Source organism: Vombatus ursinus, unplaced genomic scaffold (assembly GCF_900497805.2).
Source record: "Vombatus ursinus unplaced genomic scaffold, bare-nosed wombat genome assembly UNPS02006874.1, whole genome shotgun sequence".
Lineage (NCBI taxonomy): Eukaryota > Metazoa > Chordata > Mammalia > Diprotodontia > Vombatidae > Vombatus > Vombatus ursinus.
In genome coordinates this window covers 9,542,580-9,557,730 of record NW_020946652.1, presented here as the reverse complement: position 1 = coordinate 9,557,730, position 15,151 = coordinate 9,542,580, and the positions used below count along the sequence as shown (strand labels likewise).

Here is a 15,151-nt window from a genome sequence, read left to right as displayed (position 1 = left end):
TGTATCCAGGCTCCCTCGGGCAGAGGTTACGTTGTATCCAGCCTGCCGGGAATCACGTCCCTCGGGAGCTCGGATCACTTATAGACTCGTGCCACCTCGGCAATCCCCCACGGCTTGGACCTCTCCCACTCTGGCTAAATGAACGGCGGTGCAGCTGCTTCCTGTGGCTGAGCAAGGACCCTGGAAATTCTCACCACCGAACCTCTCACAATTCCAGAAGCCCTCCACCAGACACTGATGCTGGGCTCCGTGTAAACTGACACAATGTTTTTAGATGTAGCCAGCGAAGACTTTGGTTTGCTTGACATTACGTGTTTGTAGCGTTTTTTTTTTTTTCTTTTTGCTTTCTCCAGTGGGCAAGAGAAGGGACGTGGTAGGGAGAGAATTTGGAAGTGAAAACAAAATTGAATTTTGAAAAGAAATTCTGCAGCTAGGTGGCGCAGTGGATAGAGCACTTGCCCTGGAGTCAGGGGAACTTGAGTTCAAATGTATCTCAGACACTAGTAGCTGTGTGACTCTGGGCAAGTCACTTAACCCCGATTACGGAGGAGTGGGAGGAGAGGAGAAATTCTATCTATGGAAGAGTCGGGACACGACTGAACAAGAAGCTCCCAGGGAGCTCATCGAAAAAAAATAACCATGTCCAAGCAAGAAATATATGGGGAGTCGGATATGTATACACAAACACACCCGTATACGTTTGTTGTTCAGTTGTGGCTGACTCTGTTACCCCATTTGGGATTTTCTTGGCAAAGATACTGGAGAGGTCTGCCATTTCCTTCACCAGCTCGTCTTGCAGATGAGAAAACTGAGGCAAACAGGGTTAAGTGACTTGTCCAGGGTCACACAGCTAGCATCTGAGGCCAGATACCTCTATCCACTGTGCCACTTAGTTGCCCTGATTTTCACATACACACACACACACACACACACACACACACATATATAATACATACTTATATGATTTGGAGATAATCAATAGAGGAGAGGCATTTAGCCCGGAAAGGCTTCCTAAAGAAAAAGGGATTCTAGCTGGGACTTGAAGGAAGGCAGGAGACAGAGCAGAGGAGGAAGAGCATTACAGGCATGGGGGTGGGGAGTGGCCAAAGAAAATGCCTGAGAGATGGAGGTTTTGTTTATGGAAAAGCCAGGAAGCCTGGGTCACTGGATCCAAAAGAGTTGGGGAGTAAGGTAGAAGAAGACTGGAAAGGTAGAAGGGGGCAGATGATGTACGACTTTGAACACCAAACAGGATTTCGAGTTTGATCCTAGAAATGCTAGGGAGCCCCTAGAGTCTATTGGAGGAGGAGAGGTGTGAGTGTGTGTGGTGCGGGGGAGAACAAATAGTCAAACCTGCACTCAGCTTTCGGAAAACCACTTTAGTGGCTCAGAGGAGGATGGTCCAGAGTGGGAAGATATTTGAGGCCCAAAGACACTCCCCTCCCCAGACTGGCTTCTTCAACAGTCCAGGTATGCGGTGATGAGGGCCTACACCAAGGCACAGCCAGTGTCAGAGAGAAGGGGGAGGCATATCCTAGAGATGTTATCAAGATGGAAGTTACCTACTGGACCACTGATTTACATGTGGCAACAGAGAGTGAAAAGCTGAGTGTGACACCTAGATTGTGGTTCCACGTTGGACCCTCAGGAGTTAGAAAGGGGGGAGAAAGATGAGCTCACTTTTGGACATGCTGAGATGAAGACATGTGCAGGACATCTGCTTCAAGATATCCAGGAGACAGCTGGAGATGTGAGACTGGAGGTCAGCAGAGAGGCTGGGGCTGGATTGGGAGACGGAGATGGTCATTCAGTGGGAGCTGCTGAGGTCACCCAGCGAGGTGGTGTAGAGAGGGCCCAGGACAGAGCCCTGAGGGACTCCAAGGAAGCAGTACATGTGACACGGATGGCCAAAGGAGACGGAGAAGGTATGGTCAGACAGGGAGAACCAGGAGAGGGCAGTGCAGGAGAAACCAGTCGGGGCTGAGCTCCAGAATAGGCCATTAGATTTGGGGATTAGGAGGTCAGCAGTAACTCTGGAGACAGCAGTTTGGGTGGAGTGATAAAACTGAAGCCAGACCATGAGGGCTGAAGAAAAGAAAGGGAGGAGCCAGTCAGAGGCATTTTGGTAGGCGCTTTTTTCTAAGAGTTTAGCCACAAAGGGCAGACAGAGACAGGACAATAGCGGGTATGAAAAGATCCGAGAGGGGGAGAGAGAGGGAGCCAGGGGAGGTTAGGGAGGTCTGAGCAACCTTGCTGGTGTGGGGTGGTGAGCTGACTAGAGAGGGGTAAAAGGCATGCCTGGAGCAGGGAGGGCCCACATGAAGTGAGCAGAGATTTGTAGCGCAGAGCAGCTGCATGAGTCTCCACAGTCATTCTGCAGCAGAATAGGAGGAGAAGAGGTGACGGACACGGGGAGTGAGACTAAGGCTTGGCTGGGCAGTCAGGGAGATGGCGACGGAGCGAGGGATTCAAAAGAACAGTGTAGAGATGGGCTGGGGTCACCAAGGGGTCACGCTGAGCAGAAGACAGAGGGGCGAGGGCAGGGGAGATGGCCTGAGAACGGAGGGCCAACGTTCTGGGGGTCACAGGGGGAGACAGACGGAAGCCAGCCAGCAGATTATGGTCTGACGGGGGAGGCGGCACGTTTGTGGGTGAGCTAAGCTCCCAGGTTTAGGGAGGCTGGGTGGAGGCTTCTGGGAGCTTCCATGTGAGGAAGTGACTATAAGCACCATCTTCACTGCAACCCTGATGTGGCCCAGGAGCACACAGACGACCTCCTCTCCTCCTCCCCCCTTTCAGTTTACATTCATGTGCCGTCTTCCCCGTTAGAATGGAAGCCCCTTGAAGGCAGGGGCTGTCTTGACTTGTATTTGTACTCCCAGAGCTTGGCACAGGGCATACGTGCTCAAGCAATGCTCTGTGTATTCAGAGGTCTCCTGGGCTAGGTGCAGTTAGAATGCCCATCCTTACGCTGTGGAAACTGCCGTTAGCAGAGTTGATGTAACTTTTGCAGGGGCTGAGGCAGGTTCTGGACTCAGCATTCTGTCACTCACAATCCAACACGTTCCAAGCTGCCACCTCGCTGCGGCTAAGGTTATTCTTAACGCAGATGACCTGAGACGTGGGCGCACAAGTTGCCCTGCCCCTTCCCCAGTCTCTCCTCCGTCCAGAGCACCCACCCTTCTGCTCCCTGCCCAGGACACTCGGCGTAAAGCACCCTCCCACACGTGGCCCTGTGCCAGGCTTGTGCCCAGGGTTGCTGTAAGGCTCAAATGAGAGGAGAGCACTTTGCCAGCTGTCACCGTCATCGCAGTGACCACCAGCAGCAGCAGCCGCAGCCGCTGGAAAAGGGCAGAGCCAGACCACGAGAATTCCCTGAAGCTCCATGACTCCTGGCAGGGAGAGGCCCCCGAGGCCTGTCTCCTCCCCTCATCTCCCCACACCTGTACTGGCACCAGCAGACAGAGGGACCGACACATGGAAGCCCACTGGCCTCACCCAGGCTAAACAGCGACAGCATCTCCTTCCTAGAAATTTTACAAAAGTAAATTTATTGCATTTTCCATTGAAAAACTGTATGTGGATAAAAATTTGAACCACGCACGGCAGATCCCTGCCTGCCAGCCCATGACGAGCGCGGCTCAAAACTTTGCTGCAGTTTCCAAAGCCACCCCGTGACAGGCACGGAGCTCTGACCTTCCCTTTCTGCCTCTGGTCTAAGGCCGCTGGGCAAAAGTTGGCCCAGGCTGCCAGGCTCAGGTCCGGGCAGCCCGCATCTTCCGGCGGAAGTAGTCAGGGGCCGTGTCATAGAGCCAGTCTGCATCTACCACGCAGAGGTCCCTCATGTAGCACTTGTTGGTGGACAGCAGCTCGTTGTAGGTGACACAGGCCGGTTTGCAATGGAACAGGACAGAGGACGGGTGGATGGACACTGGCTGGCGGGTGTCCACGGTGAGGTAGGTCCCATCAGGCTGAAGCTCCGCCGTGTTCATGAAAAGGCCGTGTGCCAGGCATCGGCGAATGTTCTCCGTGTCTGCCCGTGAAGACTCGATTGGCATCGACATCTGTCCAGAAAGACGAGGAGAAAGAGGACTCTTGATCCTGCAGTTCTCCCCAACAGACTGAGGTTCTGGCCAGAAGCCTGAGCCCCAGCTGGCCGGTGCAGAGAGGGGAAGCACCTCTCATCCAAATGATTTGTTAAAGGGCAGGGCGCTATCCCAGGGAGTGAGCGGCTCTGGGGAGCAGGAGAGAAGAGCACCCCACTGTGCTGCTAACAGGAGACACGCCCCACCAGGAGGCTGACTTTTCAGAGGAAGCATCAGCAAGTTCAGCTGAGACACAGACACCCTGATAATTTTAGCCAAGAACAGTCTAAACTGCCCTAGAGAAAGTCAGTCTGGGAAACTCACAAGATTGAAATTCTAAAGATGCAAAAAGAAAGAATCCTGGGGAGGAGGAAAAGTGGTCTAAAGGGCTCGCTGAAGCTACACACATGGACAGAAGGGGAAGGCAAGGAGGGAGAACAAGTCCTCTTGGCTGCGGAAGCCTGCCTGGGGTCTGCAAGCACTGGAATGCCACAGCTTGACCAGGAGCCTGGCCTGGGGAGGGGAGAGAAGGTGAACAAAAACAAGTCTTCTTTCAACTCCACTGAAGGACAAGGTGGACAGAAAGGACCACTGGTTGGCAGGAGTGGGAGGAGAAAGACTGATGGTCCTGAGAAGTCAGGTCTGGTCAACTGTTATTCTTGCCCCCACCTCCCCAGCAGGGAGAGTGGCCTTCACCCCTGAAGGGTCTGAGGGAGGGGATACACGTGGCTAGGAAGGAGATACCCTGGCAGCTCTTCACAAATTCTAATCATCCTCAGGCTGCTAACATGAGGGCGACCTCCAAAAGATGATGCAGAATGGCATCAGGAAGCCAGGCAGAGCTGGATGGGTGTGGCAACCTCAGGCCTCTCCCTTTCCTAACCTTGGCCGACGCCGTACTGAAATCTGCCTGACCTGCTTCACTCTGTAGAGTCACAATCTAACGCTACGTGTGAGGGATGAGGAAGGCCTGTTCGGGCGGTGTGACTCATTTACTTTTTTTTTTTTTAAAAAAGGCAATTGGAGTCAAGGAGGGACTTCCCCAGGGTCACTCAGCTAGTAAGTGTCCAGTGTTTGGTCTGAGGCTGGATTTGAACTCAGGTCCTCCTGACTTCAGGGCCGGTGCTCTATCCACTGTGCCACCTAGCTGCCCCTATTCGTTTACTTCTGAGGAAAAGGAATCCATTGCTATGCACCCACTTTGCTAATCTTCCTGAGTTGGTTTTCTCCCATCCCACAGGACTTCTCAAGGTGCTTCCTGAGGAGAAATGGAAACCTCTGTCTCACCTGGCCATGAATAACATTTGCTCCCGGGGCATGAGCGGGCTCCGACGTTCCGAAGGCCTCGCTCACCTTCCCAGTGTCCAGGCGTAAGTGCTCCGCGTCTGCATCAAGCTCCCTCCCTTGCCCACGGGGACGGAGGCACACTGGCGTGCCCGGGGCCTCTCTGGGATCTGTTACCTGGCCCAGTGGCTGCTGCTGGTGACCAACTGGGAACGATCTACCCATTCAACAGAGAGTGTCTGGCCTCGTGTGTCAAGACTGTGATTACTAGGCCATCCTGTTCACTGACATCTCCACCAGAAACTAAGCTAGTATGAGGCGGGAATAGCACAGGGCACAGAGTCTCCCCAAATCCAAACAAACAGTAGGCCAAGTCTCACACTACTTTTAGGGAAACCAGAGAAAGACACAGGCTAAAAGTTATTAAAGTTATCGAAGGCCTGGCAATTAGTGTGACGGACAGAGCCCAAAAGAGTGGTCCTTAGCGGTTCCAGAAGAGTCCCTCAGGGATCTGGGGGGGCCCCTTGTTCAATTTCCGAGTCCGCCAAGTCTGGGAGGGAGAGCCACAGAAGATGGCCGCCTCTCCGGACAAGACTCAGGGCTTCGCAGACAAGAGAGGCACGGGGACTAGGAAGGTGACACTGCCTCCCTGGGCAGGCCCACAGGTTAGGAAGGGGGAAGGTCAGTGGGAACTTGGCCAGAGGAGGCAGCTGGGATTGGGGGAAGGGCCAGGAGGTCTGGCCCAATGAAGCAGGACGTGGGGACTGCCACAGCCTCAGGAGAAGCACCACAGCTGTCCCCAAACAGGGACGGCCTGGCAAGGTGGCGCCCAAGGAGTCGCCAACTCATGGCTTACCCTGATTTCCTCAAGACCATGACGGTCAAACTACACAAAGTCCCTCTGGCCCTTGGAGCAAACAGGCAGAGAAGGAACACGGGACCGACCTCGGAGGAAGGTTCTAGTCAACAGGTACAAAACGAACCAGACAGACAACCACTCTGCTGCGTGGCTCGGGAAGGACTCGGAGCCCATGCGCAGGAGGGTGACTGGCACAGGGGGAAGGGCCGCTGCACTTACCCACCTGCCAGAGGGCGGGGCCACCTGTGCGCACGGGAGCTGCAGCCTCACTTTACCTTGATACAGATGTCCCGGAGCTGGGCTCGGACTTCCGCCACCAGCATCATGTTCCTGCTGTTGACAAAATTCTCTCTGCACCATTCCTAGGGAGGAGAGAAAGAGGCGCACATCCCTTAGTGTCCTGGAAGCGGGCTCCACTCTGCACGGGGCCCGACGGTGGCCTGCCCAGGCCACCAGACAGAGCTCCGGCTCTCTGGATGCTGTGAGGCGGTCCTCTCTCAGAACCCTTCCCCTGGCAAGGGCAGTAAGAACGCAGTGTCATGTCCCTACACAGGCCAGAGGTGGCCAGGACCGATGCCAGGGCTCCAATTCTGCAAACAACGTGAGCTAATGTCCCGTCACAGTGACCAGCCTTAACACAGAGGCTGGCACCCAGGGAGCACCTGATAAATGTGTGCTGATGTCTGCCTGGCTCGCCTGGGAGAGAGAGAGAGAGAGGGAGAGGGGGAGGGAGAGAGAGAGAGAGAGAGGAGAGAGACAGAGAGAGAGAGAGAGAGTGCGCACGCACATGCGTGTGCATGTGTGTGGGGACTTAAGCTGTGACCAATGTAAAAAGGGAATGAAACACAACCCTCCCCCTCCTTCACGGCAGCGTTGTATACACTGCCACGGCACAGCGGCTGGTTTGTTTTCAGTCACAAAGTTGTGTCCAGGGAGTCGGGCTGAAAAAGGACAAAGGGGGAAGGATGGGACCTGGGCTGCATGGTGTGGGGCACTGCGTGGTCAGGGTCTGGCCCAGGCCTCCCTGACACAGGCATCAGTGTTTCTGGAGGCCACGCCGAGGAAGCCAGAGCCGAGGGCGCCGGGGTCTCCGCCTACCTTGTTCCCGCCAACGTTTCTGAAGGCTCGGTACACGTTGAGCAGGGTCAGGTGGTCCCCCTCGCTGGAGACAAACTTCTTTCTGACGCACTGCACCTCATCCCGCCGGGAGGGAGGGTTGTACAGGACACTGTCCACAGACAGCAGGGAAACAATGGTCAGTATCTCTTCTGTGCAGTGGAATTTGGGGGAGAGAAGAATGGTCTGCAAAGGACAAATGGGGAGCTGCTGAGACCCTGGTTGCGGGCCTCCACAGGGCCAGGGGCTTGGAAAGGAAAGGTGATGGCGACAGCATGGATTTACTTTGGCAAACTTGGGCTCCAAGGGGAAGGCCGCCATCTTCCTTCCAGTCGGGGTCAGCACCAATGGCTCGTCCTTCTTCCGCTGGAGGGCCCCCAGCAACTCCAGCTGCTCCAGGGCTGCCTGGAGATGATCTGTATGGGACAGAGCACAGAGAGGAGCCTGAGGCCTCCCCAGAATGACCTCTCCCTGGCCCACGGCCCTCCCACAAAGGTCCCCCACTCACCTGGGGATGGTTTAGACATGAAGTCAAAAGTGAGGACATTTGGCACACGCAAGGCCAAGAGTTGCAGGATGACACTGGCCAGGTTACACCTAGGAAGAGCCCAGGCCAGGCAAAGGGTCCGTCAGCGACCCCTTTCTGACTCAATCAATGCACGGGAAAGGGGCACCAGGAACAGGAGGTCGGAAATCCCAACCCAAGCCAAGAAAAAGGCCCATGGAAGAAGTGGGGTACCCTTCACACCTCTGGATCTCTGGGATTGTCATCTTATCGAATTTCTCAAACTCGTCCTCCGTGTAGAGGCGGTAACAAGCCCCACTATCCTCACGGCCAGCCCGCCCTGTCCGTTGCCACGCCTGGGTCTTTGACACCCGCTGGACAGCCAACACCTCCAGGCCACTCTCTGGGAAGAATGAAACCAGTGTGGTCAAAATCCGCAGAGTCTGACTCTGTTCGGCCCTGGTGGGCCTCGAGCCCCAGATGGGAGCCAGGGAGGAGCCAGCCCCACCACACTCTGTTCTCTGACCACACCATGGCGAGGAAGGACACTGGGAAGCGGGGGAACAGCTGGAGAGGGACCGTGAGGCTGAGGAAGGGACCTGAACCCATGTCTGAAGGAGCTAGCCCGGAGAAGACTGGGGGAGAGAGGGTGTGTGCGAGCATATGTGTGTGCATGCTGGGGAAAGAGAGAGGCGACCTTAAGGTTCTGAGGGGCTAGCCCCCAGAGAAATTAGGACTTCCCTTGCCCTGCTTGGCCCAAGAGGGTGAGGAGCAGTGATGGGGGAAAGCGCGAAAGAGGGGGCCTTGGGGCAAACGTCCAGAGAGTGTCCCAAAGTCCAGGGGGCTGCCTCAGGAGAGGCCCCTTCCAGCCTCCCAAGTCTGGGATTCTGGGAGCCAGAGGGCCTGAGCACAGGCCAAGTTTGGGGACCAGAGTGGAATGGGTAGGGAGAAGCCCTGAGCTGCTGACCCCCCAGGGGAGCTGCAGGGGTCCAGGCCATGGAGCCGAAGGCACAGGCAGGGGAAGAAGCCTGGCAAACGCTTCTCTCAGTTCGCTGCACAAATGGTCTCCAGGAACCCACATGGTCTGGGCAACCGCGACGACACCCCAAGCTTTACCTGGGGAGCTCCCGTGTCTTCCCCATGCCCTATGTCTCTTCTTGGTGGGTGTCTCTCTCCCGTGTGTGTGCATGTCTGTGTGTGTGTGTGTCTGTCTGTCTGTGTCTCCTGTCCTCCATCTTTCCCTTCTTAGGAAAAGTGACATCTGGGGGTACCCTGCACCTCCCCACCCCGACCTTGCCAGACACTCACCGGGATTATACCTCTTGGCCTTGACCATGCCTGTGTCAATCACATGCTTTATGCCCGTGATGGTAATGGAGGTTTCTGCAATGTTGGTTGAAATGATCACTTTGCGAGAGCCCTGGAGGGTAAAGAAGAGTCCCAAAGCCCCGTGAGCGATGGCCAGAACACAGGTGAACATTCGTGTGCGTTGGCCTGGTCTCTCCCTGGACAGATCTAAGGCAGGTGGGTGGCGAGCTTATTGGGGGTGGGGGGCTCTTCAGGTGCCTTCTCAGAGTTACAGCCGCCATTCTGGGCCAGGACTGCTCAGTGACACAGCCGTCTCTGACCCCAGCTGTAGAAAGTCAAGGGGGAAGAGAGAAGCAGCTGAGCTGCCGGGCCTCATGACCCCTCTGATGACTCCCCTGATTCTGGGGTCCCTGGACAAGACAAACCAAGCCAAGCCTCCAGCCTCCCCTAGGCGCCTTTCAGCAGAAGCAGTAAGGAGACACTTCAGGATCCGGGTTCCGGTCACCGACCCAACCAACCATGTGAATTAACACTGAGGCACACACGGCGCTTGGTGGGGAGGCAGCGCAGATGCTTTCTGCTGGACTGACCTTGGGGGCCCCTTGGAAGACCCTGAGCTGTTGGGAGCTGGGGAGGGAGGCGTACAGCGGCAGCACCAGCAGTGGTGGGCAGCCCTCGGGCAGGTGCCGGGCGATGTCTCGGCAGGCCTTGCAAAGGGCCTCGATCTCCTCCTGACCCGTGAGGAACACCAGGATGTCCTGAGAAGAAGGCGCTTCCTGCATGGGGGCAGAGCCTCTGATTAGGCACTGGAGCACAGCCCTGCCCTCAAGAAGCTTCCAGTCTACATTTTGGAGAGCAATTTGGAACTGTGCCCAAAGGGCTATAAAAATGTGCATACCCTTTGACCCAGCAATAGCACTTCTAGGGCTATATCCCAAAGATATCATACAAATGGGAAAAGGACCTACATGTACAAGAATATTCATAGCAGCTCTTTTTGTGGTGGCAAAGAATTGGAAATTGAGAGGATGTCCATCATTTGGGGAATGGCTGAGCAAGTTGTGGTATATGAATGTGATGGAATACTATTGTGCTATAAGAAATGATGAACAGGCTGACTTTAGAAAAACCCGGAAAGACTTGTATGGTCTGATGCTGAGTGAAGTGAGCAGAACCAAGAGAACGTTGTACACAATAACAGCCACGTTGTGTGATGACTAATATTGATAAACTTAACCTTTCCTGGCAATACAAGGACCTAAGACATCTCCAGGGGCCTTGTGATGGAACATGCTATCTACACCCAAAGAACTATGGAAGTTGAATTACTATTTTTTTCTCTTCTGTTGAGTTTTGTTTCCTCTTTCTGATGGTTCATCCTATTGATTTTAATTTCTACTTACAACGTCACTAATGTGGAAATATGTTTAATATGAATGTAAATGTATAGCCTATATCAGATTGTGTACCGTCTTGGAGAGGGTGGTGGGGAGGAAGGGGGAGAAAAATTTTAAACTCAAAAGCATATGGAAGTGATTATTGATAAATCAAAAAAAAAAAAAAAAAAAAAAGTAAACACCCCAGTAGAGGAGAATCACCTGACAGTCTGATAACCACAGGCTCAGGGGTGCTGGGGAAGGTTCCTAGGACAGCCCCAGGGCAGGGGGGTGGGGGAGGGAGCACGGAGTTCCTGGACCCCACTGGATCATCAGCAGGATGAGAGCTGGGCCCATGCCCATGGCCCCCTGCCACTGTTGTGAATCTCCTAGAGAAATTCGGGCATTTAGGGTTAAGGCATGAGGACAGAGCACAGCGGTGTGCGAGGTTTTCATAAGCACTCCATCCCCCTGGAGGGCCAGTCAGAGGTGTCTTTCTCTGCCTGGTCAGCCCGAAGGTTGTGCATCCTGAACTCACATTTGCTCTCCTCGCCCATCCCCTCAGGGTCCCACAGCCCACATCCAGCCCTGCTGGGCTTCCAGCGGCCTCCTCTGCTCCCCAGTGAAGCACACCTGGTGAATCTGGAAGATGGACACCAGCGCAGCGTGGAGGTAATCGCTCTGGGGCTGTTTGGTGTAGTAAACTTGGATGGGGTGCTGCCGACCCTCCACATAGAGGACAGGGGCGCCGTCGAAGTACCGGGAAAAGAGGTCCACGTCCATGGTGGCCGACATGACGAGGACCTACAGAGACAACCCAGCTCAGGGCAGGGAGGGAAGGAGCATGGGTTGGGGAGGGGGGTGAGGAGAGGGGTGGGGGGGTGGGGCAGGGTCCCACCCAGCCACCACCAGACTCACTCTGAGCAGAGGCTTCCTCAGCTCCTTTCGCCGGCGCTGGGCAGCTTTCACCACACCCAAGAGCACATCCGTGTGGATGGTTCGCTCGTGAGCCTCGTCCAAAATGACAAAGCTATACTTCCGCAGCAGAGCATCGGACATGGCTTCCCGGAGCAGCATCCCATCCGTGAGAAACAGGATTCTGGTGTCTTCAGAAGTGACGTCATCAAAGCGGACAGTGTAGCCCACCTGCAAGACGGAGGGAAGCTGAGCCAGGAACAGGCTGGACTGGCCCTGGGGAAGCCATGGATTTTGACTTCCAGCTCTGCTGTGCTGATTTGGGGGGGCAGACGAGGGTTTAGTGCAGGCCTCAGTTTCCTCATCTGTAACGGGAAGGGCTGGTCCAGTTCATCTCTAACTTCAAAGCTTCCAGCCCTGAAAATGTACTTCCTCAGTCATTTAGCCAGAAAGGTGGTCACAGCATCATGACCTAGCTAGAGTCCAGAACCATCTGGAGAAGAGAAACCCATTTCAGGATGCTGTTCCAGCCTAACTACCCACCAGCTTGCCCAGTTCCGTCCTCTTTTCATCCGAGACTCTGGCAGCCAGGGAGATGGCAGCAACTCGGCGAGGCTGCGTCACGGCGATGACGCCTTGACGGCCCAGGCCTGCCTCGTAAAGGTATTGCGGAATCTGTGTTGTCTTCCCTGAGCCGGTCTCCCCTGGGTAATAAGAACAGGAGAGAGAACGCCTTTTGTGAAGAGTTTCACCGACCCCTGCCCATTCCCAGAATCTGGGAACACCAGAGTTAGGGCGAAGCACCCAACAGAAAGCCAAGACCAGGCTGGATTTGGCCAAGCGCTGGCCAGGGCATTGGTCCTCCAGCTCAGGGGCTGCAGTGGTACTCATCCAAGGATCTCTGAAACCACAAAGAAGCACACTGACCTTCGGAGGAAACACTGAAACCCAAGGGTCTTCTGGACACTGAATACACATCTTACACACGGAGATGACTGAGTTTTGAAAGTGTGCACTCGTATCTCAAATGTACCAGGGAAGAAATGAGATTTCCTAAGCACTTTGGCTGAAGCCTGTGGGCAAACTCCAGTGGTCCCCTAAGACCTCCAGGATCAAACACAAACTCCTCTGTTGGCTTTTAAATCCCTCCATGGCCTGCTCTCTTTCCATCTTTCCAGACATCTTATACTTTACTTGCTTCTACTCATGCTGGGCAGCTAGGTGGTACAGTGGATAGAGCTCCGGGCCTGGAGTGAGGAAGACTCATCTTCCTGAGTTCAAGTCCAGCCTCAGACACTTATTAGCTGTGTGACCCTGGGCCAGTCACTTAACCCTGTTTGCCTCAGTAGCCTCATCTGTAAAATGAGCTAGAGAAGGAGATGGCAAACCACTCCAGTACCTTTCCCAAGAAAGCCCCAAATGAGGTCTCGAGAAGTCGGACATGACGGAACAAAAGCTCAGACTGCAGTCAGCCACGCTGGCCAACTCGTTGTTCCATCTCCTTCCTGCAGCCTCTCAGCATCCCTGGTTTCCTTCAAAACAAGAGAACCTCAACCCCTGCAGGACAGGGGGAAAAGGGGGGAATGCCCAAGGTGGAGCCTCTGAAGATCCTCCCAGGCCCGTCTTTCCATCACACCAGAATGACTCACTTGCCCATCCCATCACTCTCCTCACACTGGTCTGAGCCTCCCCGACCACACAGCCAACATTTCTGCCCACTTTGTTCTGTTCCCTAATGAAGGTCCTCACACCCTGGCCTGCAGCCCCTGAAACCATACATGCCATCCCCTTAGTTTTCAATCTATTCTTGGCAATGGGCTCCTTCTCTGCTGATTGCAAATGAGCCCAAGTGTCTCCCAGTCATAAAAAAACCTCACTACACCTGGCAATCAACCCCTGCTCTATCCCCTTCTTCCTTCCCTTTCCCAGCCAAACCCCTGGAAAAAGCAGTCTAAGCTTGTCTCCCCTTCCCCTTCTCTCACTGGTGAGCCCTCTGCAATCTGGCTGCCACTCAGAGTCAGTAAGAGCCTCTTCACTGGCTTTTCCTCTGCCTTCATCTTTCTCGTCCTATCTGCTGCCTCAGCCACAGCAGACCACCACAGCTGGATGCTCTCCTCTCTCTGGGGTTTTGTGGACGGAATCTCTTTTGCTGGCTCATCCTCCCTAGCACATGCTCTAACAGTGAGTATTCCCCAGGGTTCTCAGCTGGGCCCTCTTTTCTCTATACTCTGAGGCAGCTGGGAGGCCCAGTAGATGGAATTCTGGGCCTGAAGTCAGGATCCCGGTCCTGGTAACCTTGGTCACACAACCTTGTGTGGTCTCAGTTTCCTCATCTGTAAAAAGGGAGTAGTCACAATCCCTACTTCCCAGGGTTTTAGTGAAGATTAAATAAGAAAACTCACGTAAACTGCTTTGCAAACCATACAAATGCTATTAATTGTACAGACTCACTCATCAGCTCCCACAGGTTCAACTACCACCTCTATGCTGATGACTCCTAAGCCTCTATATCCAACCCAGATTTCTCTCCTCTACACTGCCAGCCCCACATCTCCAGCTGCCCCTGGACATGTCCAGCTGGATGTCCCAAGCAGAACTCATTGTCTTTCCTCCCAGGCCCCGAAGCTCACAACCCGGCAATCATCCTGGACTCCTCACTCTCAACCCCCAGATCCAATATGGTGCCAAGGCTGCTGCATCTCTTGTCTATTTCACCTTGGCAACATTTCTTGTGATGTCACAAGAACATCTCTGGTCAGTTTCACCTCTGTACCATCGGCCTCCTTCTCTCCCTGGTCCCTGCCCCCGCTCTGGTGCAGACCCTGCTCTCCTCTAAGGCAGGGAGCTGCTGCGGGGAGGGGGAGTCCTCCTGCCTCAGATTTCTCTCCCCTCCAGTACATCCTCTATTTAACCACCAAAGGTATTCCCCCCCGCCCCGCTCCACACGCACAGACTCAATAAACTCCATTGGCTCCCTACGGCCTCCAAGAAATAATACAAAATACTCAGATTGGCATTCGAAGACCGACATTACGTGGCCCCTTGCGCCTTCCAGACGGCCCAGTCAGGCTTCAGGAATCTCAGTGAGCATGCGCACCGGGAATTCCCTTCCTCAAGTGACAGTGCCCAGACTCTACACTGCGCACGCGCACCTCCCTTTCCTTCCACCCGCATGCCTCCCTGGCCCCAGGAGATCCCGCTCTTCGCCCTCCCGCCAGCAGGGGGCGGCCCACTCGCCCCGCGGCCTCACCAATCAGCACGGCGCATTCGATGCTCCGCAGGCGGGCCAGCAGCGGCCCGCGCGCCGTGAAGATGGGCAGACTTCGGCGCTGATGCTCCAAGGCCTCGGCTCCCAGTGGCGGCCGGCGGCCCCCGGGCAGCATAGCGCCGCGGCTCCCGGGGACCCCGGGCCCGGCCCGGAAGCGCTTGGCCGGAGGAGGGCCGCGCTCCTCTGGCATCGCGGTGCACCAGCGCGCGGGGACCTAGCGCGCCTGCGCACGGGAGCCGGGCCCCTTCCGAAATGGTCCTGCGCACGAGAGCCCGGGGAGGCAGGGGCGCCCAGCTGGCCAGTGAACTCGAGGGGCGCCAGCGGCGCGCGGAAGGAGGGGCGCGAGGGTTGCTGGGATTTGTAGTTCGGGCAGCCACAGCGGCCGGCCCCGCCCCTCAATCCGGCTATAGCCAAAGAGACCACAGCGTCACGGTA

General features: G+C 55.2%; 1 protein-coding gene across 2 annotated transcripts; it reads right to left on the bottom strand.

Annotated features, from left to right (window-relative positions):
* Positions 1-3,530: 3,530 nt before the first annotated feature.
* Positions 3,531-14,906, bottom strand: DHX33 (DEAH-box helicase 33). 2 transcript variants are annotated; one of them, XM_027848748.1, is made up of 12 exons: positions 14,699-14,906; positions 11,992-12,152; positions 11,452-11,679; positions 11,167-11,337; positions 9,748-9,933; positions 9,158-9,269; positions 8,093-8,252; positions 7,853-7,941; positions 7,630-7,760; positions 7,327-7,530; positions 6,504-6,590; positions 3,531-4,064 (listed from the first exon to the last, which is right to left on the bottom strand). In XM_027848748.1, the coding sequence occupies exons 1-12, from the start codon at positions 14,904-14,906 to the stop codon at positions 3,756-3,758; spliced, it is 2,046 nt and encodes a 681-aa protein (XP_027704549.1). In that variant the 3' UTR covers positions 3,531-3,755. The 2 variants fall into 2 exon arrangements, with proteins under 2 accessions (XP_027704549.1, XP_027704550.1); XM_027848749.1 differs by having other exon boundaries at positions 3,985-4,064; positions 6,452-6,590.
* Between the last annotated feature and the right edge of the window lie 245 nt (positions 14,907-15,151).